This window comes from Puma concolor, chromosome C2 (genome assembly GCF_028749965.1).
Source record: "Puma concolor isolate L17-30 chromosome C2, mPumCon1.1.hap2, whole genome shotgun sequence".
In the NCBI taxonomy this organism is placed as follows: domain Eukaryota; kingdom Metazoa; phylum Chordata; class Mammalia; order Carnivora; family Felidae; genus Puma; species Puma concolor.
The window spans coordinates 22,628,753-22,651,898 of NC_141675.1; the positions used below are offsets into that span (position 1 = coordinate 22,628,753).

The 23,146-nt window shown below is 38.6% G+C and overlaps 1 protein-coding gene across 1 annotated transcript in view; it reads right to left on the bottom strand.

Annotated features, from left to right (window-relative positions):
- KCNH8 (potassium voltage-gated channel subfamily H member 8) overlaps window positions 1-23,146 on the bottom strand; it is a 360,147-nt gene that overhangs the window by 133,017 nt on the left and 203,984 nt on the right. The window contains exons 4-5 of the mRNA XM_086674209.1: window positions 19,759-19,886; window positions 14,079-14,319 (exon numbers count right to left, since the gene is read on the bottom strand). Of these exons, the coding sequence (XP_086530335.1) occupies window positions 14,079-14,319; window positions 19,759-19,886 (369 nt within the window). The remainder of the gene's footprint in view (window positions 1-14,078; window positions 14,320-19,758; window positions 19,887-23,146) is intronic.

The following is a 23,146-nucleotide window of genomic DNA, read 5'->3' on the forward strand; positions in this document are numbered from 1 at the left end:
TCAACGTTTATTTATTTTTGGGACAGAGAGAGACAGAGCATGAACGGGCGAGAGGCAGAGAGAGAGGGAGACACAGAATCGGAAACAGGCTCCAGGCTCTGAGCCATCAGCCCAGAGCCCGACGCGGGGCTCGAACTCACGGACCGCAAGATCGTGACCTGGCTGAAGTCGGACGCTTAACCGACTGCGCCACCCAGGCGCCCCATATACAGCTTACATTCTAGATCCTCACTTCTCTCATCAATGCGTGCATAGCAAGGAACATTCCATCTATATTTTCCCATCAACTTTTATGGTTTTACATTCTCACACCCTGTCTCGTACACTCATGGAATGACCTCATTAGGTTTTCACACTTTTTTTAAGAGTTGCAAATATTAGACATCACCCCTTGGTTCACTATTGGTCTCCCCAAAAGATGAGTGAGAAGAATTGCTTCTTGTTCGGTATTCCAGGCTTTTGTTCCACTCCAGATTATTTTGAGTTTTTCTACACTTTCTATAATACCTTTTGGATGATCCAGTGTAAATAAAATTGTTTTGAAGGTTCCAAAGGAATACCACCAAAATTACTGGTTTCCATGGAAACTGCAACAATAATCCTGCTATGGGCACAACATTAGCAAGTTTAAAAAATGTGTACTTTTTGGGGCGCCTGGGTGGCTCAGTAGGTTAAGGGTCTGACTTTGGCTCAGGTCATGATCTTGCAGTCCATCAGTTCGAGTCCCACATTGGGCTCTGTGCTGACAGCTCAAGCCTGGAGGCTGCTTCGGATTCTGTGTCTCTCTCTCTCTCTGCTCCTCCCCTACTGGTGCTCTGTCTCTCTCTCTCAAAAATAAATAAACATTAAAAAATTTCTAAAAAAATGTGTACTTTTTTGATATTGTTTAAAATTATAATCGTAGTTTGGTTAAATGTGGTGATATGATAATCTATCATGACTCTTCGGGATGAACACTGGCTTTTAAAAAATATAATCAATCGGGTTCTAATATCAGCTCTCCCCCTTACTAGCAGCATCTCCTTTGAAAAGTTTTGTTTTTACCATTTCTAAGTTCTAATTTCTATTTTTTTTTTTTAAATTTTTTTTCCAACGTTTTTATTTATTTTTGGGACAGAGAGAGACAGAGCATGAACGGGGGAGGGGCAGAGAGAGAGGGAGACACAGAATCGGAAACAGGCTCCAGGCTCCGAGCCATCAGCCCAGAGCCTGACGCGGGGCTTGAACTCACGGACCGCGAGATCGTGACCTGGCTGAAGTCGGACGCTCAACCGACTGCGCCACCCAGGCGCCCCTCTAATTTCTATTTAAGTAAAACAGAAATAATCATGATTGCCCCTCATTTATTTATTCAACCAATATTTATGGACCGCCTAATATGTACATGTGTTGGCTGGATACTGGGAGTACGAATATGACTAGTGCTCTGTTCATGCACTCAAAGAAACTGTAATTTAGGAGGGAATATAGGTGAGTTCACAGGAAATTATAAAGCTACATGATGAACGCTCTGGGGGAATAGCTATACTCAAAGAATAGCTGACTTGGAAGATGAAGACTTGGAAGGTGAAGTTTGCTACAGACAGGTGGGAGATCACATAAGGTGTGTCCTGAAGGGTGAATACGAGTTAACAACACAAAGGAGAAAGAGGATGGAGGCTGCCCGGTATGCATTGATTTAAAGTTCAAGAAGAGAAAGTATTTGAAGGGTTTTAAGCAGGGAGATGACATGATCAGATATACATTATATTACAACAACAACAACAGGAAAGCCTGGGTGGTTCAGTTAGTTAAGCGTCAGACTCTTGATTTTGTCTCAGGTCAAGATCTCACGGTTCCTGAAATCGAGCCCTGTGTTGGGCTCTGCACTGACAGTGTGGAGCCTGCTTGGGATTCTCTCTCTCTCTCTCTCTCTCTCTGCCCCTCTCCTGCTTGAGCATGCTCTCTCTCTCAAAATAAATAAATAAACATTAAAACAACAACAACAAAAACCTGACTCTAGAGTAGTGAATAGATTCCCAAGAGTGTAGGCAAGGAAAGTTAGTGGGGCTGTAGTAATCCAATCAGAACTGATGGTAACTGGAACTAACGTAAGGGCAGTGAAGAGTAAGAAGAGACAGTGTATCAGCAGATGGTGAGGAGGTGGGCCACACAGGATTCTGAGTTTGATTTTATTGGGGGACTAAGGGAGAGGGAGGAATCTGTGAAAAGCCCTATGTTAATGGCTCATGGGGTCATATTCACAGACACGGTAAAATCCAGGAAGGAAAGAGGTGAGTACTGTAAGAAAAGAAGACAATTCAATTTCCAATCTGTGGTACTCGAAGAAGTCATGCTTCATTGGAGAGATAGTCTGTAGACAGTTGAATACACATGCATGAGGTTTTAGAAGCAAAACCTCAGGTTCAAAAGATTGATTTGGAAACCACCGACACTGAACTAATAGGAGATGATGCAAACACCCCATGGTGAGAGAGTGACATAGACGAGACGGAACAGAGAGCCAAGGGCAAATCCAGGGAAACAATGCCACTTAAAAATACAGGCAAAGCGAGAAGAGCTCATGAAGGAGATTGAGTAGAAATCTGGAGGAAGGAGAAGGAAAACTAGATCACAGTATGCCATGGAACCCGAAGCAAGAGAAGAAGCGATCACTAGCATCAGATAGGAAAGAGTCAGAAAAAAAGACTATCAAGCTCCATTTGACAAAAAGGCAACAGGCAACTGGAGAACTCTTCTCTGGCTTTGTTAAAATCATTGAATGAAATAATAAATTGAAAAATATTTTATCTTGAGTCTACTCTGCAAATATAAGTTTGGTCTTAAACCAAAAAGATGGAGGACTGCCTTTGGAAAAGAAGGCTATTGTTCCAACTCAATGAGCTACATTTCGTATTTTGTTTATCTGCACTATGGTAGTAGGTAAACGTTACTCTGTTAACTATGGGTCAGACACGTATTACCTGGAGGAACTAGAGAACTAAACATCCAGTCCGTGTCCTCTGGGCACTCCTAGTTTATTTATGGTATGTGCGTGGAGTGGGGGAGAAATAGACCATTATGATATAGGGCTGAAGAGTGGGGAAGGGAAAGCATGTAAAGAATGCATGAGGGAAACCTACCCCAGACCATGGTGATAGGGTTAGAAGAGTTAAAAAGAAGATTTTGTAGAAGACATCAAAGATGATACCTCAAGGAGGCAGATTTTATTGGATAAAGAAGAGCTAAGAAGATGTCTAGCCATTTTTTATTTTCTGAGAGTAGCAACTACAAAAGATAGGAAAATACAAAGAATGTAAGGAACGGCACAGTTGAAGAGCTACTGGTGGTCTCAAAAGGCTGCAGCACAGGAGAAAGGATAAAGTGATGATACAAAAAGGGTAAGAGGCCAGAGGCTCCTGGGTGGCTCAGTCGGTTAAGCGTCCGACTTCGGCTCAGGTCATGATCTCGAGTTCCTGAGTTTGAGCCCCGCATTGGGTTCTGTGCTGACAGGTCAGAGCCTGGAGCCTGCTTTGGATTCTGTGTCTCCTTCTCTCTCTCTGCCACTCTCTTGATCATGCTCTCTCTCTCTCTCAAAAATAAACTAAAAAGAAAAAAGGATAAGAATTCAGAATCTAGAGGGTCTTCTATACTATGCTGAGGAAATGCCATATGCAATCACTTCAGTGACATCATGATTGGTCCTCAACAAATATGTAATGAATTGAAGAATACATAGTGAATTACATCTGGGCCCAGGTGACCATAATTTTTTCTGTTATCGAAAATATTCAAATAATTTCTCAGTATATTTGGTTTTAAAAAATTATTTATGTATTTATCTTAAACCTAATGGGGTAATTGGAGAGATTATACAAACAGCAATGTTAAATGCATGGGTTGACATGGGAAATAAAAACCACATAAATAATGCCACTTTTACTTAGAGAATATGATTTTTTTCATATTGCAAGAAAGCATACTTGAAAAAGTGGGAAAAGGAGAGAATGACATAGCAGAGTTCATGTTTGATAAGTGGCAAATGGAAAGAAAAAAATCCCTCATTACTTTGCAATAGGTTTCTAAATCAAGAACTCACAATTTTCTTCTGGGTTTCTAAATTTAGTAATATTCCATTTTTAATATCCTTGCCTTGTTCAAAACAAGCACTATTGTTTCATATTTTATGAGCACGTGCTCCTCATAAGTCTATTTACGGTAATAGGTAAGTCACAGGGCAGCATCATTCTCAGAGTGTGCTAAGACAATTTTCCTCCAAATCTACCATCTCACAAATATTTCAGATATAAACACAATGGATTCAGGTACATCATGTAATATATATCTACTTTCCATATATATCTTATCTCCTAAGGAAAACCAAAGCAAAAATAAGCAACAATGATGCAATATTAATAACACTATTTTATCTGAATTACTCCATTAAATGAAATGACTGTTTAGGAGTAAAACAAATTCAGAAAGTGACATGCATCTATAACTTTCTACAACAGCTATTACTATAAAAAAATATTAGCATGAACAAATTGCATTTCAACTTGAGCTTTACTGCCCAATAACTGCTCTAAGGGTAATGTGATTTTAAAAAATGAAACGTTGAAAATATGTTATAAGCTGTATATATTAATATTTTTTGGCCCAGTAATTCCACTCCTTAAAATAATTCTAAATGTATGAGTGGAGTCTTTTGCATTTGATGTTCTCTTTGCTTGTAATGTGCTTCCTCGAGGCATACAGTTGACTATTTCCTTGCTTCCCCTCTATCTTTATTTAAATGCCATGTTCTTAATTCACATCCCTGACCACTTCATTTAGGATTGCAGCCCATTTCTTCCCCCTTCTCACCTTTTCTACTCTTTATGTAACGCACCACTATCTGACATGTTATATATTTTACTTATTTGTTTTGTTTCCTGTTTATCTCTATTGGAATATACATCCTATGAAGGCAAAGATCTTTATTTGTTTTGCTGTTCTATCTCTACCAACTAAAACACTGCATGGCAAACAAGCATTCAATATAAATGTGTTCAATTAATGAATAAATACATTTTTCACAGAGATGTTCATTATAATTTGTTAAGTAGCAAAAAAAATAATCACCTCAAATGTGTAACAACTAAGACATGGTTATTAAGTAAACAAACTAGTTCATTTACATGATGGAATATTATGCACCTATTAAATGTTTGTAAATATTTATGAAACACAGATAAATCCTTACACTAAAATCTTAGGTGGAAAAAAAAGTCACCAAAATTTGTGTAGACTGTGATCACAACCACTTGAAAATAAAAGAGAGAAAACAACAACCAGAAAGATTGAATGCAGAAGCAGTGGTCTTGCTGGGATGGGTGTGACTGAGGACCATTTCTTTTCTCTACGGTTTCTATTTTGAAGCTTATGTAATTAGCATGGTCTATCCACAGAGGAGAAATGAAACTAATCAAAGAAAATGCTTGAAAATGTAATCTGTTGGTTTGTCAGAACATTGTCATTGAGTATTTCAATGATTTCAGTCACAGTGAAGAATGGTGGGAATATTCCCAAAAATCTATGTGTCTAACAGGAAAAGATAGTGAATAAAGTGCTTTTTAAAATCAAACATAAACCTATTATTCTAGCCTAAGGAAAACATTAATTGCTATTTTTGGCCCAATCCAATGAAGAAGCACTGTTTCCTAGTTTCACATAGTTCAGGAAAATACAGTGGCCACATATCCTGGGTATCTGCTCAATATTTGATTTATCATAGTACTTCATCTTCCCATGGGGAATTTTGAAAAGCCTACAGAAGCAACAGCGAAACTGACAGTTTATTTGCAAAAATAAATGCAATTTTAGTCTTTGCTTTAGTCTAGTTCCCGAGTAGGTACTTTTAAGTCAACGAATTTGGGAGCCCTTAATAACAATAAGGAAAAAAAAGTACCTAACTTTTTCAGTGCACTCTCTTTTTTTCCAAAGGCATTCTGACAAATAAAATCTCTTCACTTTTGAGATAAGATACTGAGTATGTTACACTTCTGTGGCAATCTGAAGTGGCACACTCGTTTTCTGTTTTTTTGTTTTTTGTTTTTTGCTGTTGTTGTTTCATTATTGCTGTATCCTCAGGCTTAAATTTATTCATCAGAAATTAGCTGGTCTGCAGCCAAGTGAGTCCTGATTCATTTCTAGTCAATGGTTAAACACATTCCATTTATTTACTACCCCAAACGTATTATCTGGGAATGGAGAGCCTGGGATACTCTTACAGTTGGGTTAAAAATGCCCACATGAGACAAAGGTCAACTGTGAGCCATGGCTATGAATACCGTCTTGAGTTCCTCTTAATAAGAGATGCTATTACTTACGGTGCCTGGGTGGCTCAGTTGGCTTTGGCTCAGGTCATGTTCTCACAGCTCATGGGTTTGAGCCCCATGTCCAGCTCTGTGCTGACAGCTGAGAGCCTGGAGTCTGCTTCAGATTCTCTGTCACCTTGTCTCTCTACCCCTCCTTTGCTTGCACTCTCTCTTTCTCTCTCATAAATAAGGAAACATTAAAAAAAATCTTTTCTAAAAGAGACGCTATTACTCAATCCAAGATAAGTGTGAAGGGTGAGGATGTGGGGGTGTAGGCTTCCATTGCTACCCTATGTTTGAAAGGAAGAAGGAGAACAGGAGAAAGAAAGTACGTAAGTGGCAGGAGAGGAAGAAGGGAGCAGATGGAGGGAGAGAGGAAAGGAGGGAGGGACTTAAATGCTAAGAGATAAATGAATGCTAACTCAAGCCTTCTAAATATGTAGTCTAGGAATACCAGAATGCCCAAACCATTCAGTGGTAAAATTTGAGTTCCCTCATCACCATGAAACTTCAACTTTATTCACTGAGAGAAATCTTTCCCTTCAGGGGCCTCCTGGCTGGTTTAGTTGGTTGAGCCATCGGTCTGTTGACTTTCGGCTCGGGTCATGATCACGCAATTATGGGATCGAGCCCTGCATTGGCTTCTGTGCAGACAGCACAGAGCCTGCTTGGGATTCTCTCTCTGCCCCCTCTCTGCCCCTCTCCTGTACGTGCATGTGCTCTATCTATCTATCTAACTCTCTCAAAATAAATAAGCAGACATTAAAGAAATCTTTCCCTTCAGTATCCAAGTCTGTATCTTTAATATCAGTGACCTCACTAAATGGGAAAATGACATACCTTTGTTTGCAATTTTCAGGAAGATAACTCTAAGTTGGGGTTTGCTTGTACAATGAAATAACAATCAAATGTTTATGGTTTTCCAGGTTCCACTGAGATTTAAATATTTTACTCTAACAGAAAAAGATACCCAAGAATACTGAAACAATTAAAGTATTTCTTGTGAGTCTTGAGTTTCTGTCGGAGAGTAACAAACTGCAGTCAAATGGTATAAGAACATTACTCTTCAGTTCCATGTTAAATGGGAAAGGCATAGCAATAAAGATTATACACAACAAAGAGAGGCTTTGGGAAGAAGTCTGATAAAACAAACGGGTATCTAGAGGTGCTTGGGTGGCTCAGTCAGTTAAGCACCCAACTCGTGATTTCGGCTCAGGTCATCATCTCGTGGTGGTGAGATTGAGCCCCATGTCGAGCCCTGGGTCAGGCTCCTAGGCGTGGAGTCTGCTTAAGATTCTCTCTCTCCCTTTCTCTCTGTCCCTCCCCTGCTTTTTCTTTTTGTCTCTCAAAAAAGTACCCATAATTATCATTAGAAATTAAACACAGATCCAGTAAAATTATGAATCTGTTGAATAGAGAGAAGTCTTAGTCACTTTAAAGCTAGTGATTAAGCCTTCAGCTAATGACTTCCTTCTAGACTGTTACTGGAAGCATAGCTAGAGCCTTTCAGGCCTCATCAGAGCAGGGCAGGAAAAGGGAGGAGGAGCTGAAATGCAGATCAGCTTATTTCCTTGTTCGGACAAGTGCTGATGGAAGATTGGATGGAACACGCACCTGGAATGATGGCCTCTAATATTATTAGTGGTCATTTCAGTGCATGCCAGACAAGGGATGCTTGACTTAGGAAGACGTAAGAGACCTTCTCTAGGCTTTTCTAAAAGGATGCTAAGGCAAGTCTGTAGAAATCACTATAAAAGCCTTAGATCTCTTAAGCAGTAAATGACTCCCCAGACACTCGTGTTCTCGAAAGCTAAGGAATGTGGAATGTTCTGGTCTACCTTATTCCCATGATTAGCTGAATTTTCAGTTTGTATTAAATAAAGAATGCTTGTTTTCCAAAAAAAAAAAAAAAAATAGTGGATATTAAAACAAACTGAAGAGATAGGGGCTTGGTGACATTATTGAACAATACTTATCAGTAATGATTAAACAGCAAGTAAACCTCACTAAATAACCTCACTAAATCCTCATAAGAATGCTAATACCCATTTTACAAGTGGGTTTAGAGTTTTAGTCCTAGCTTGGTCAGTAATCAGCTAGATCTTGGATAAACTGCTTACTGTTTTCGCTCTTTTCCCTCCTATGTGTAAACAGATATACCTGATTTAATTATGTCACAGGGTTATAATAAAAATTTAGTGTTAGGAAGAAATAAAGATTCTGCGATAGCAAAATTTGGTGACATGTAAGTGAGTAGAAGCATTAGTTAATAAAGCATTACAAAAGAGAAAGAGAGGGGCGCCTGGGTGGCGCAGTCGGTTAAGCGGCCGACTTCAGCCAGGTCACGATCTCGCGGTCTGTGAGTTTGAGCCCCGCGTCAGTCTCTGGGCTGATGGCTCAGAGCCTGGAGCCTGTTTCCGATTCTGTGTCTCCCTCTCTCTCTGCCCCTCCCCCGTTCATGCTCTGTCTCTCTCTGTCCCAAAAATAAATAAATGTTGAAAAAAAAATTTAAAAAAAAAAAAAAAAAAAAAAAAAAAGAGAAAGAGAAAAATAAAATAATCAGAAATGTTGAAAATATAAATATATGATCATAAGACATATTACATATAGAGCAAATCTGTTCGTTAGTTGGAGTAAAATTATTTGTAGATAAGTTAATTGTGATCTAACAGCATTAAAACCAAATGATGGTAGTGCTGATTAAAGTCTAACCTACATATTTCTTTTTTAAAATTAAAAAGTTTTTAAAGTTCATTATTTATTTTTGAAAGAGGGACAAACAAAGCATGGGGGGGGCAGAGAGAGAGGGAGACACAGAATCTGAAGCAGGAACCAGGCTCTGAGCTGTCAGCACAGAGCCCGACAGGGGTCTCAAACCCACAAACTGTGAGAGCATGCCCTAAGTGGAAGTCCGACACTTAACCGACTGAGCCACCCAGGCGCCCCTAATCTACATATTTCTAAAATGGTTCCTATGTGTGATTCTGTGCCTGTTGAGAGCCAGTGAAATAGAACTACCTAAATCAACACAGAATATAACTTTAAAAATAGAACACTGAGTGGGGCGCCTGGGTGGCTCAGTCAGTTGAGCGGCCGACTTCGGCTCAGGTCACGATCTCGCACTCTGCGAGTTCGAGGCCCATGTGGGGCTCTGTGCTGACCGCTCAGAGCCTGGAGCTTGCTTCGGATTCTGTGTCTCCCTCTCTCTCTGCCCCTCCCCTGTTCATGCTCTGTCTCTCTCTGTCTCAAAAATAAATAAACGTTAAAAAAAAAAAAATAGAACACTGAGTAAAAACTTTTGAATATGTATGGAGTATTTGGGTGTCATAATAACTGACGGCATTGGTGGTGAGCAGTGGTAAGGATGCTAGACGTTCAGGCCTGGCCAGTATGGTCTGCACACTGCATGATTGCCCTTTATCCCACATGACTCTCAACCATCCTTTTATGACTAAGGTGAATGTAGAGTAAACAGAAAGTACAATTGTATCCCATGTTTCCTCTGACCTTGAGCTTTCTGAGGATTCTTAGAGAAACCAAGCCAATCAGAGTTACAGCTTTATGGCATAGCCTACGATGCTCAGTCTTTGTGATTATGACAGCAGATATGTGTGGTATATGCAAACCACTTCCTAGATAGGCTCACAGTGGAATGACAGGATAGAAGAAAGAGGATTCTGTTCCCCTGGAAAGGAGTTATCACTGAACCTCTGAAATGGCCCAATTTTTCAAAAATTTTATACCAATATAACTATCAATAACAAAATATCCAAGTAACAGTGGCCCCAGTAATAGGAACGTTATTATATCACTCAACAAGGAGTCCACATCTTCTTCCCTATGCACCTCCTCGTGATTATAGATGGCTACACAATTACAGTACATCATACCCTTCCATCTACACATCCTGGGGGAAGGAAAGGAATAGTGACACAAATATGTCCCCTCACATGTCTCTCTTCTTTTTTCAGGGGGAAAATAATACCCAAAAGGCCCCACAGAAATAATCTCTTTATATTCTATTGGCTAGAACTGGTCACATATTTACCCCTGTCTGGAACTGGGTAAGGGGACAGGAACTACCACTGGCTCGGAATACTCTGGAACTGGGTAAGGGGACAGGAACTACCATGTCTGGAACTGGGTAAGGGGACAGGACTACTACTGGCTTGGAATACTCACAACTCATCCCCTGGGTTTGGGATACTGCTGCCTGCACAAAACTGGGTTCTTTAGGTTTTTGATAAGGAAAAGGGTTACGTGATTATCAGACCTAATGGCATATCACAATTTTTGCCACCAAGATTTCAGAGATTAAAACTATTAATTTCTGCATTCATGAAAGAAAGAGAAGGAAGTTGGCACTTCTTTCTCTCATCTTCTGCCTCATTGCTATAAATAAAGGAAAACAAGTTGAGTAGAATTTTTCAGAAAATGGAACCATATTGGTTACAAACTCTTAAGAAACCTGATCCAACGACAAGGAAACCTGAGTGTGCTACCAGGATTTGGGCATATCACTAGGGCTCAGTAGGCACCCCCCCCCCCCATAAATTAAGAAAGATTGGATTAGATGAATTACTAGTAGGTCACTTCTCGTTGCAAGTTTCCATGAGGCTTTGAATCATCAGCTAAATTATACATGATGGTTTTAAAACTAAAACTAATTTTATAACCACTTTGTAACTTATAGCCAAACCTTGTGCCCTACTGATCCTGAAGAATTAATGTGGTTTACAAAGCAATTTACTTTAAGGTAAAGAGAGTAGTTAGGAGAGATTCAAGCTCATCATTCATATTTGTAGTTTGACTAGCATAATCACACTCAGATACTTATAGTGAATTTATCAGGGTAGAATGTTTTCAAGTCAGTCTTCCCAAAAGAGTGTTACCAAGTGGTCTGGGAAGGAATGGGTTCTGAGGTAAAAATAACTTTAGGAGGTGCTGGGTTAATCATGATTAAACAGATTTCTTTATCACTGAATTTCTCAGAAATGTATAAAGTTAATGTGCATGATGAGTCACCAAAAGAGATATATTATCTTTCAAGTTCCATTTTGACGATATATTCTTCTTTCATGAACACTTAATTTTCCCCATGTAGAAAATAATCACATCACCTTACTTGTATAGAAGGGTTCAAATAACAAAATATTTTGAAAGCATCATGTTTTGCAATATGAAAGGCTTTCCTCCCCAAAATTCTTTTTAAACTACTTTTTAACAGTTCTGACCAGGGTGATTATAAGATACCAATTTAATAGCACTTACCTACAAACAAAAAATAAACATGTTTAAAAATACATATAGAATTGTCACACATACCAATTTAATAACTATTAAATGATACAAACACTGCCTTATTAGTACTGTGAAAGTACAGTATTATAGGCAATGCACGCTTTTATTCCTACTGTTTTGATTTATTTCTTGGTGATCATTTTCACATCACCTTTGTAAAATATTTCATACAATAAAGGCTCGGGGAAGCATACTTGGAGAAATTTTCAACTACTTTTCCAAATCTGTTATAATACATTATAGACACATTTAAACTCATTTAAAAGAAGAAAAAGCAGGAAGACGGCAACAGTAAAGCGCAGTAAAGTTTTTACTGCTTATAAAAATAAGTCAGTCAAGAAGGGATTCCAGGCTGGCAACATTCTAAAACTGTTAGCAGGCCAAAATCTCAAATTGTAATCTTTGTAGAAGGTGAACTGCATAGAGTGAATTTTTATTTCTTTATCATGCTGCTGGTAAGAGAGGGGTATTGCCTACCCAGAGGAACATCTTACTGCCTGGAGCACAGCAGAAATATGAGTCACAAAAAACACAGCAGACTTAGGGGCAACGGTCAGAGGGCAAGCCAGACTCCATTGGTTTAGTAGAAGAAAGAAGCCTTTAAAAAAAAACAACCAACCAATTCAACCCCCCAAAATTGTACAAAATATCTTTCTTACAGGTGTCAGTTTTGAGTATAAACACATCACCATCTGCCAGTGAGCATATAGTACCAGAAGTGGCTTCGAAGCCCTTCGAATTTCAAATATCCTAGAACAAGGAATAGTGGAACGTTCAAGATATAACCGTGTCCCTATGACAGAGTTGTAAATAATAATAACATTATTAATAATAATGATATGAAATGTTTGTTACGTAGATACTCAGATGTAATAGACATTTGAGTACTCAAGTTCTTGAGAACTTTGAATGCGGTCATAGGGAGTTTTTTTAGAGCGATAATTTACACATGTGTTATGGGCAGGTAGGAGAAGACAGGGAAGTTTGGGAAAGCAAAAGGATATAAAACCACAGTGGACTGGCAACTGGACACACCCAATTTGTTTGCAAGCTGGAATGTTGTTATTTTCCATTTAACAGTGAGTTTTACATCCCTTTAGGTTATACCTTTCTAATGAGGAATGGTTTAAGTTAAAAAAAAAAAAAATTAAAGGTATGTTTTCTTGACTTTGTAGTCTTGCCAAACTACCTACGTAGACAACATTGCCATCTAGTGGCCTAAACATACCACAGCCACCACTTTTAGGTTGGGAGCAGGGGTCCTGACATAGGTTTGAGGGGGTGCTCAACAGATGCAATGTTAATAGTGGTACCCAAGCCACACCAAGAGCATATAAACTCATCCAGAGAAAACATACTAACAGTTAGAGAACCCACTCTGGCCCCAAAACTTTACCAGCTAGCTCCACAGAGAAAAGGACCACCACCATTGAAATAAGTGTATGATCTGCCTCATTTATTTTCTTCCTTTGAACTTTTAAGATCCATTTCTCATTCCTTTGTTCACCTACCTGCTTGAAAATATTTTCCAAACATTCTTTCATCTTTATAAAAAGGATATTGCCCTATATCACCACGACCACGTAAAGAATCAAGTATCAGGTTGCCAATGATGGTCAAGAACTCTAGAGGGATGAATGAAAGGGACAAGGGACATTTCTGTACTATCTTTGCAATTTCCTGTGAATCTAAAAAAAGGAAAAAAACACAACAAAACACCTCTGCAGGGGGTCAGTCTAAGCCTTTAATGAAAATATAGAATTTGTCTTAGAAAGTACAAGAAAGAGCTAGGCTTAGGTCTAAACTGATTAAGATTTAAGGGACAGGGAAACAGGAAGAGGCTTACAAGAGTGGGGTAGAGACAGCTTCAACTGAGGTTGCCAATATTCTGGAGATAAATATTCTTAGCAAGCTCCCTTGGGGACTTTTTTTAAGTTAAAATCAGATACTCCCTGCTTCTCCCAATTGACTGGAAGGCTTATATAATCCTTTGCTTCCACAACCAGGCCACCTATGGCAACAACCACCAACATGCCAAAAAGGCATGAAAAGGTATGGAGAACCATGCCCAGGACTAGACCATTATCAGATCACCATTGATGGGTTCTTGCCAAGCCCCATCTTTGACCCTGCGCAATTAAGATCAGGATGGATATGAGAGTACCAACAAAATAGCCATTAAGTCTTTGTTAGCCCATATTTGATGAAACAAGGATAGAAACACAAGAAGTGCGTTTAGATCTGTTTGACTAAAGGAACGGTGGGAAAGCTGGAAGAGGCAATTTTCAGAAATCCAAATATGTGCTTCTCCAAAATTTGCATCAAAGTCTTAGTCATGCCCATGCAAATGGATCTTAGTTCAAATTCATGTCAGAAAAATCTGGAACACACTTACTTCCTCTATGCAAATCTCCTAGGAAAGCAGCCGTTGGGTCTTACCTATGATAAAAAGGATTTCCACTGCAATGTCACTGACTGTTGTGCTCCGCGTCGTGGACAGATCATCGTTGCCAATAAAGCAAACGTTGTAAGGTACAGTCACGGCAACATAAAACGTCGCCAATAGAATAAGCCAGTCCCAGCCAGCTTTAAAAGTGCTAAAATGCAAAAGTATGAATTTGGACTTTTTTGCATCAGAAACTTTATACTCCGGAAATGCTGGTTTATCTACAAAAACATTCTGTGGATAAAGACAAAAAGGAGAGAAGGGAGACACAACATTAGAAGCAAGGATCACACAGCCTTAAACACACTTCTGTGAGGAGCATATTCATACACACAATGCCAATGTCTCTTACAAGTGACTTTTGGGAGGTGGTGATGCAAAAAGTAGAGATGTACACACTAAAATCGAGCGGAGATCTTTGTTATAAGTAACAGGAATGTGCAGAATTTAGTCATGAATGTTAAGCGAGTAATCCAGATTTTGTTCACGAAGAACAAAAAGATCATTACCTAAAACGTCACCTACAAACATCCACAGTTACAAGTATAATCTTATATACACTGGAAACACAAACATACATTTGTATTCCTATTGTCATGGAGACATTCCACACACTTATAGTTTTGAGACAATGGTCATCATCCAAAGGATATGTTTGACCTGAAATTCTTCTAATAATACCAAAGCTACCATTATTTTCCCAGAGAGGATAGAAATATATGTTCATCATTCTATGGTTAACGCGACTTACATTTCTTCCAAAATATAACCAGGTGGTGCTAACTACATGCATTTTGCATTGTGGTTTTTGGTGAAGTTTCAAGCTGGGAACCTGCATCTCACACCCTTGACTGGCATGGATTCATCATGACACTAGCTAGCCCTTGGTAAGACGGCAAAGTGAGAAACAGTTACTTAAGAGTCATTCAGGTCATAGGAGGAGAAAGGCAGTGTTCGCTGTGCAGCTGATTAAATGCAGGAGAACTGCTGGAGTTCTATAACTGCAAAAGCACGTCACTTTGAAAGCAGTCCAAATTGATGAACAATTCTTACTGTTAGGAGACAAAAGGAGGCCCAACAATAGCGTGTGTGGAAATTTGACAAGCCTACGGCCAGGTACTTGCAGACCTTGCTTTGACCTCAATTAATGAGAAACACAAGATCGGTAATGGAAACTTAAATTTGAAAGTTAAGTTGAATGAAGTGAACAGTTAAAAGTTTTAGAATACATGTTACTTGCAGGTCATGGTATGTTTTCTTGTTTCAGCCAATGGGGAAAGAACAAGTTGATGGGGTACGTTCAGGAATTCCTGAAATACTAGAGGATTCAAGGAAGGTCAGAGCCATCAAGAATACGTAGCTCTTTAGTGGCGAATGTCTGTGACCAAATATTTTTGCTGCCTTAATATTAATGCACCCCCTATCTTATATCTCTCCTTGGTAGGCATTCCCACCCAACACAGGCTTCTACTTCCTATTACTATTCTCACTCAGCTCACACAGGCACCTCATAATGCCAGGATTTCATGGTAACGGACTGCTATACCACTTCTACATGGTCCTTCGACGCCCATCTGCCATTACATCTACGTTCCATTCAGTTCCTTGGTATTTGACCTGCCTCCTTCACCTCATTCTCTGGTTTCTAGAAACAAGTTTAAGGGTGGGCTTTGGCATAAAACTGGGAAGAGGAGAGTGAAGTATACCTGTTGGGCTTCTTATTAAGGTGTAGGCAAGTGCATAGGAGAAGGGAGGGTTAGGGTTAGTAAGTATTAACTACATGAAGGTTGATAAGTACTTCTGTTTATAGAAGGACATGATGGATTCCCATATAATTTTTTTTTTCAAATATAAAACAGTAACAGAGAAGCCATGGGGGAAGACCTCAATTTCTATCTGAGGAAGTCTTTTGCTACCGTATTACAGAGATTAAAATTTTAACTTGTTTGAAGTTGAGGCCAGCTCTAGGAGTGAGGGTTGGGAAAACTCAGGAAGTATTTTCTTTTGATTACGCTGATTACATGAAGCATTAGTGAGGCCGATACAAAAAGTCAGCTATGTATTACTTACTTTCACAAGTCAGAAAATAAATGACACTATTTCATCTTTATAGGTTATTTAAAACACATTTCTTAAGATTTTTTTTTAATTTTTTTTTAACGTTTATTTATTTTTGAGACAGAGAGAGACAGAGCATGAACGGGGGAGGGTCAGAGAGAGAGGGAGACACAGAATCCGAAACAGGCTCCAGGCTCTGAGCCGTCGGCACAGAGCCCGACGCGGGGCTCGAACTCACGAACCGCGAGATCGTGACCTGAGCCGAAGTCGGCCGCTTAACAGACTGAGCCACCCAGGCACCCCTCTTAAGATTATTTTAAGATTAAAAATTCATTACATCTCATATTAGGCTTAAATTGTGAAGGGTTTGTCTTTTTTTTTTTTTTTAAACTCAGGTCCCACAAACATCGTGACACAGGCACCTGAGTGAAAAAAATAGAGGCTCTTGTCCTCCCACCACCAGATTTGTAAAGTTTTATCAAAAACCTTTTGAAGGGCACCTGGGTGGCACGTCGGTTAAGCGTCTGACTTCGGCTTAGGTCATGATCTCACGGTTTTTGAGTTCCAGCCCCGCGTCAGGCTCTGTGCTGATGGCTCAGAGCCTGGAGCCTGCTTCGGATTCTGTGTCTCCCTCTCTCTCTGCTCCTCCCCCTACTCATGCTCTGTCTCTCTCTCTCCTTCAAAAATAAATTTAAAAAAAATAAAAAAAAAAAACCTGAGTGGAAGAAAATGTCTTACAATTGGAAAGTATGTTTTTAGCAAGTACGAAGAAGAGAGACTTCTTATTTATAACCCTGACACACCGAGTTTGCCTAAGGAAAAATGCAACCAACTATTCTGAATTTCAGTTCTAAGTTATTTATTAATTTTGAAGCATGTTCTTTAGTATCAATGGTGTTTTTTTTTTTTTTGCTGTTTAACCTCTACCCTATGAATTATTGAAACACAATGGCTAATGGCTAAAACCTAACTAAAGTAACTGCTCCCTAAACCATTCCTGTCACCTTTCTTTGAAACTAACTTTTGAATGATAGGAAAATGTTTCTGTAGTCACTGCACCAAGTCCCAGGCCTTCAAGGACCATTGTTACCGAGCCGGTAATATTTGGGCATTTAAAAGACTTTGCTTTCAAGCTCCCAGGGTTCTCATCTGATCTTTACATTTCTTTGCGCTGGAAACAGTTGCATCATCAATTGTCATTTAAATGAGTAACAAATCAAAACAAAAGCAGAAATTAAGTCCCTTTTCCGAGATGTACCAGGCAGTTAGAGCCAGGAATGAAAGGTGTTACATCCTGATTCACAAACCTTGCTTAATGGCCTGATGAGTTCATTTGCCTAGGGTTGAATCATACATTCCTATTCCACAGAACTGTATCATGGAGCCGCAGGGCAGGGGGCAAAGGCATAGGGCTTTGAGTCAGAAGATTCACAGCAGGGTCCCATATCCTGCTTCTACTTTTGAGATCTCGAATAAGTTCTTTTGCATCATAAAAATGGAACTAATAAAAATCATACCTAGTATTGGCTTGCTGTAAAAATCAAATAATATGATGTCAGTAACAGGAATTTGTAAATAGCAAAGTTATAAAAATACTGAGAATTTGTGTGTGTGTGTGAATTATAATCAGAATTCCCCCCAAATGGATTGTTCAGCCGATAAACTATCCAGATCATTTTTTCCTCTTCTTCCTTCTCTCTTCCTACTGTCTTTTAGCCATTCTACTCTGTCCTCCTTGAAAAGAGATGGTGAACAGGGCCGGTCCTGATTCTACACATTAGAAGTAAGATACTACCTGTATTGCTGAAGTCGCTGTGTTGATTAGACATCCTTAATTACTAGGTATTATTTTAATGCTCCCCCTCATGTTTGTATTTCTTAGATGATTGGCAATTTAGCAAATTAGCGAAGCAGTGAGAATTATGATTTTTTAAATCCGATTTTTAAGTACTGTTCTGTACTTTGTTGGATCTAAAGGGAAAAACAGGATGTTCAGCAAACACATTTTGAAGCTTAGTTATACTTGCTGTGTTTAAATGATTCTCAACTAAAGGCTACATGACAATATCTCTGGCTAGTATTTGTTTAGGTGCTTTGTTGGTTGATGTGCATACAATCAAGCCCAGATGTGGCTACCTTTGTTTCTTCCTAGAACTTGTTTACTGTCACTAAGGCTGGCTTGGTAACTGAAGGCGAATGTAAATAGCAAACAGTGGAAGGATCCATAGATCAAGTGGTGTCCACCCTTTCAAGTCTATCCCTGGACTCTCTGGAAATCAATGACATCGGGGCACAGGGATCCCCAGAAAAATCTTTATACTAAGTCAGGCCAAAATAAACAGCGTGTGACTCTTAATGGTGATGCCTGGCAGATCATCACCAGCATGGGTGGTGGTCCTAGAGCACAGATGGACCAAAGCAGTTTGTTGTGGTGTCCAGAGAGAAATCACACTGAAGCAGGACTCGGTTTGCAGCACTTTCTTGTCAGATCTCCCACTCCCCTTAGCTCAGGCATCTTTCTTTGTTCACTACAGAGAAACAGATACTTTATATTATCAGATGCATGACTATTTTGCCAACACATGTGTATTAGGGAGTCTGGAGGTTTCTATGGAAAAAGTAAGATGCCAAAGAATTCCCTGTGTCCCTAACTCCCAGACCTTCTGGATCTTAGGTCGATTCCAAGACAGCTCTGCTTGTTTGCTGTAATTTTTCTAATGCCATTGGTAAGTTAGACCCTAAGTATTTGTACCTGCTACCCAGAGTCCCATCACCCTTCCACCCAAAGATTTATGTTCTGAAGAATCCACAATGCAAATTAATGATATTACCATCATTTGCAAAATTACCTTTGAACATCCATAACTAAACAGACATAGTTCTGGGTTTCTCAGTGAAATCTCTCAGTGCTAAGAATCAGTTATGAAATCAGTGTGAAATCCTGGAACTCATGTAAAACTCTGCACAGGATCATCTTTTTAAGGCACAGTTCTTCGTTGCGGCTTTTGACAGATAAGCAGCACCAGGTTTCAGAAAGTAGCCCTTCTGTCATTTACTAAGAGCGCAACTTTCAACAAAACTGTATGATATAAAGCATAGAATTTCACATCCAATGTTCCACTGTGTGAAATTTCCAACTCTGTTTTGTAGAAGATGTAAATTTTTAAATGGAGTAATGACTTTGACTTGCTCATGGTCCTTCTGGATAAAAACATTAAGTGAAATTAGATAAAGTGCAGAATAAATGGAACTAAAATTAAATCAGAGAAATTTTAACCAACAAACTATGAATGTGTAATAGGACTTGCTGCATCATCTTGTTCATAAAATGTAACCAGTATGTCCCCATTCGTACCGTCCCTAGTACTGTATTGTACTGGCCACGGTAATATTCTAATCTCTATGCTGTGATAACACTGTGATTAAGCACTTTTATAACAGAAATGCTTCACGCCTGCTGACCTTTCCTAGTTTATTTTTCATAGGAAAGCACAAGCCAAAGTGCAAAAAAATCTAGGAAAGCTAATAAATGAGTAATTGCAGCCTTTCTTCGGTGAATCAAATATCGCACCAGGGGAAACTCTAGCATTCAGAATGTACACACATACCACCTACATTATTTATTTTCAGTTTGTTCTTTTCTCTTCTTTGCAGGTGCCCAGAGATGTGATAAAGGACCGCTCGACTCCGTCTCCGGGCTGAGTCAAAGTGGGTCCCTGCCCTTGATCTTCCTTTGGCTTTGTCTGGGGGAAAATAAAACTCATTAAACACCGACGAAAGCATCATTTCATCCCAAGAAAGTCAGGTTTTGACAGTTCCCTTTCAAGACACACAGTACATGTTTCTCAACACTTAAAATTATCTGCTGGCTCCTAATGACAGTTAATTTTGGTCCTTCACAATTTATATATTTTTGTCATCATATTAACTGCATTAATTTTTGAATTACAGCAAAACATACAAGAGCACTGAGAAAATTTCAAACAGTTCGGAAAAACATTAAGCCAAAAATAAAAAAAAATCTTACTCCTATTTTCCTGCTGTTCTACATTCATATCCCTAATTCTGCTCCCAACGTTTTTTCTTGACATTTTTCCAGAAAAGTATCTAATATATGTCCTATATCCACATTTATACTCACTTTACTTTGCATAAATGGAAGTTTACAATAAAAACGGTTTACAAATTCCTTTTTCACACCAAAGTGACTTGCAAATCATTCTAGATGTGCACGTTATAGTTCTCTCACATTCTTTTTAATAGCTAAGAGCATGCCATATTAAGGATACAGCTAGACGTATTTATATTACTATTTCCCTATCATGCACACTTAGGTTTAGTCAGGATTTTTTAAAAAATCTGTGTAGATAATCTTGCAATTAAATTCCTAAACACATAGGGCCTTGCGCTGGTGTGCCAGGATATTTTGTAGAGAAATTACTAGGTGTGGGTATGTACATTTTAAATATTGGTATACATATTCCAAATTTCATTCTAGCAATTTAGGCTCCCAGCAACAGTGAATGGACGTGCCTGCTTCACCAGACACACATCAAAATTATGAAATCTATCAGTTGGTATCAAAATGCCAAGTGGAATTACAATGCTAACTACCAAAGGGACCACATTAGAGATTTATGACAGTTAATAAGCCAAGTTCCTTCTCAGTGAAGAAATGTAATCAATAGCTGTGATTTTCTAAATAGAGCAACATCAATTTTACAGTCGTAAAAAGGGGGCCCTCAAAGGGAAATATAAACAAAACAAAACAAAACAAAAAGCCTATCTGTCTTGATCTTGGCTCTGAAAGGAAGAAAAGTTTTCCTTGAAAAGTTTTAGTCACAGTTTAATCCTTGTGCAGGATTGGGGTTGAAAATCATTCTACTTATGAGATCTAAAATCTCCCAAGCAAAGAAATGAATTTAAAATGTCCCTGGGTTATTGGCTCCTGAATCACACACACACACACACACACACACACACACACACACACACACACAAATAGAATAGGGAGCAACTTATTTTTTTAAAAAATATATATATATGCGGGGACTCCTGGATAGCTCAGTAGGTTGAGTGTCCAACTCTTGGTTTCGTCTCAGTTTATGATCTCACAGTCCGTGAGATCGAGCCCCATATTGGGCTCTGTACCGCCTGCTTAGGATTCTCTCTTTCCCTTTTTTCTCTGCCTGCCCCCTGCTCATGCTCTCTCACTCTCTCTCTCAAAATAAATGGATAAATATTAAAAAATATATACAAAGAATTCATGATAGCAATATTTGTAATGTTCACATATACACAAATACATAAATAGATGCATATATATGTAATATAGACATGTGTTTGTGCATATAACTAAAATATGCCAAATGTCCATAAACAAAATAATGTATGAACAAACTGTGGCAGAGGTATTCAACAGGATATACAAATTCTATTAATGGACATATGTGGGAATAAATGCGAAATGACTGAAATAGTGCCTACCTGTTACCATAGAAATGTCTCAAAAACATAATAATGAGTTCAAAAGGAAGAAATACAAAATAGACAACATGGCAATATTTTCATAATATTCATATACATGCAAAACTAAATAACATATATTTAGGGGAATGTATGTGCTGTACTAAACTACACATAATCAACACACATACATGTGCATTGGAGTTGCATCCAGGAACCAAATTTACATATATCTTATATATTTAATATATATCAATATATAACATAATATATAACATATATTTAATAGATCTATTAAATATATTTATGCATATTTAATAGATCTATTAAATATATTTATATATTTATCATACAATAGACCATATATTAAATATATAATATATTATATATTATTATGGGTATATAATATATAGATTATATATTAATATATTATTAATTAATTATATATTGTTTAATACATATATTAAATATTATATGTAATATATTCTATATTAAATATTATATGTAATATATTAAATATTATATGTAATATACTCTATATTTAATATATATTAATATATGCATTAAATATAAACAATATATGGGGCGCCTGGGTGGCGCAGTCGGTTAAGCGTCCGACTTCAGCCAGGTCACGATCTCGCGGTCCGTGGGTTCGAACCCCGCGTCGGGCTCTGGGCTGATGGCTCAGAGCCTGGAGCCTGTTTCCGATTCTGTGTCTCCCTCTCTCTGCCCCTCCCCCATTCATCTGTGTCTCTCTCTGTCCCAAAAATAAATAAACGTTGAAAAAAAAATATAAACAATATATATTATATAATATAAATAAACATATATTTATATATATAGTATTTTTTAATAAAAAATATTTCACAACAACAAAAGAACAAGACTAAAGTGGTAAAGCTGTGTTACCTGACCCAATGCTCTGGAGAGGTGGTTGGCTCGGGAGGGTGGGGACATCAATTGCTTAAGAAAAGTGACTTAGGGTTAAAATCTGAAAGAGGACTAGTTGTTAATAAGACAAGATGAGGGGTAGCAGAGGGAGGAACATTTCCGACAGAGAAAATAAAAGGTGTGAGGGCCTTGGGCACAAAAGAGCTCAGCATCTCTGAAAAACTGAAAGAAGTCCAGGAGAGTCAGGATACAGAGGACAGGAGGCAAAGAAGTAAAAGGGGAGGCAGGCAGAACAGACGGATCGCCCATCACCCAGGGCCTCTGAGGCCACAGTAGAATTTTGGATTTTACTCCAAATGCAATGGTAAAAGTATCAATCAGGGAATAGCTTAGGCTTGAATAAGAAAATGACTCTCTTTCTGTGTGTGTGTGTGTGTGTGTGTGTGTGTGTGTGTGTGTGTGTTTCTGTCTCACTGTCTTTTCCTTTCCTGGAACACAGAGCAGGATGGCAATGAAAAGTGGTGGAACAGCTCTACCATCCTTTATAAGTGGCCTCCATGTCTGAGTCCAAGGAGCCCCCCTGGGGGAGGAGGCAAAGGAGGTAAAGAAGAGGGCATAAAGCATCCTGTCAGGAGCCAGAGGTCCC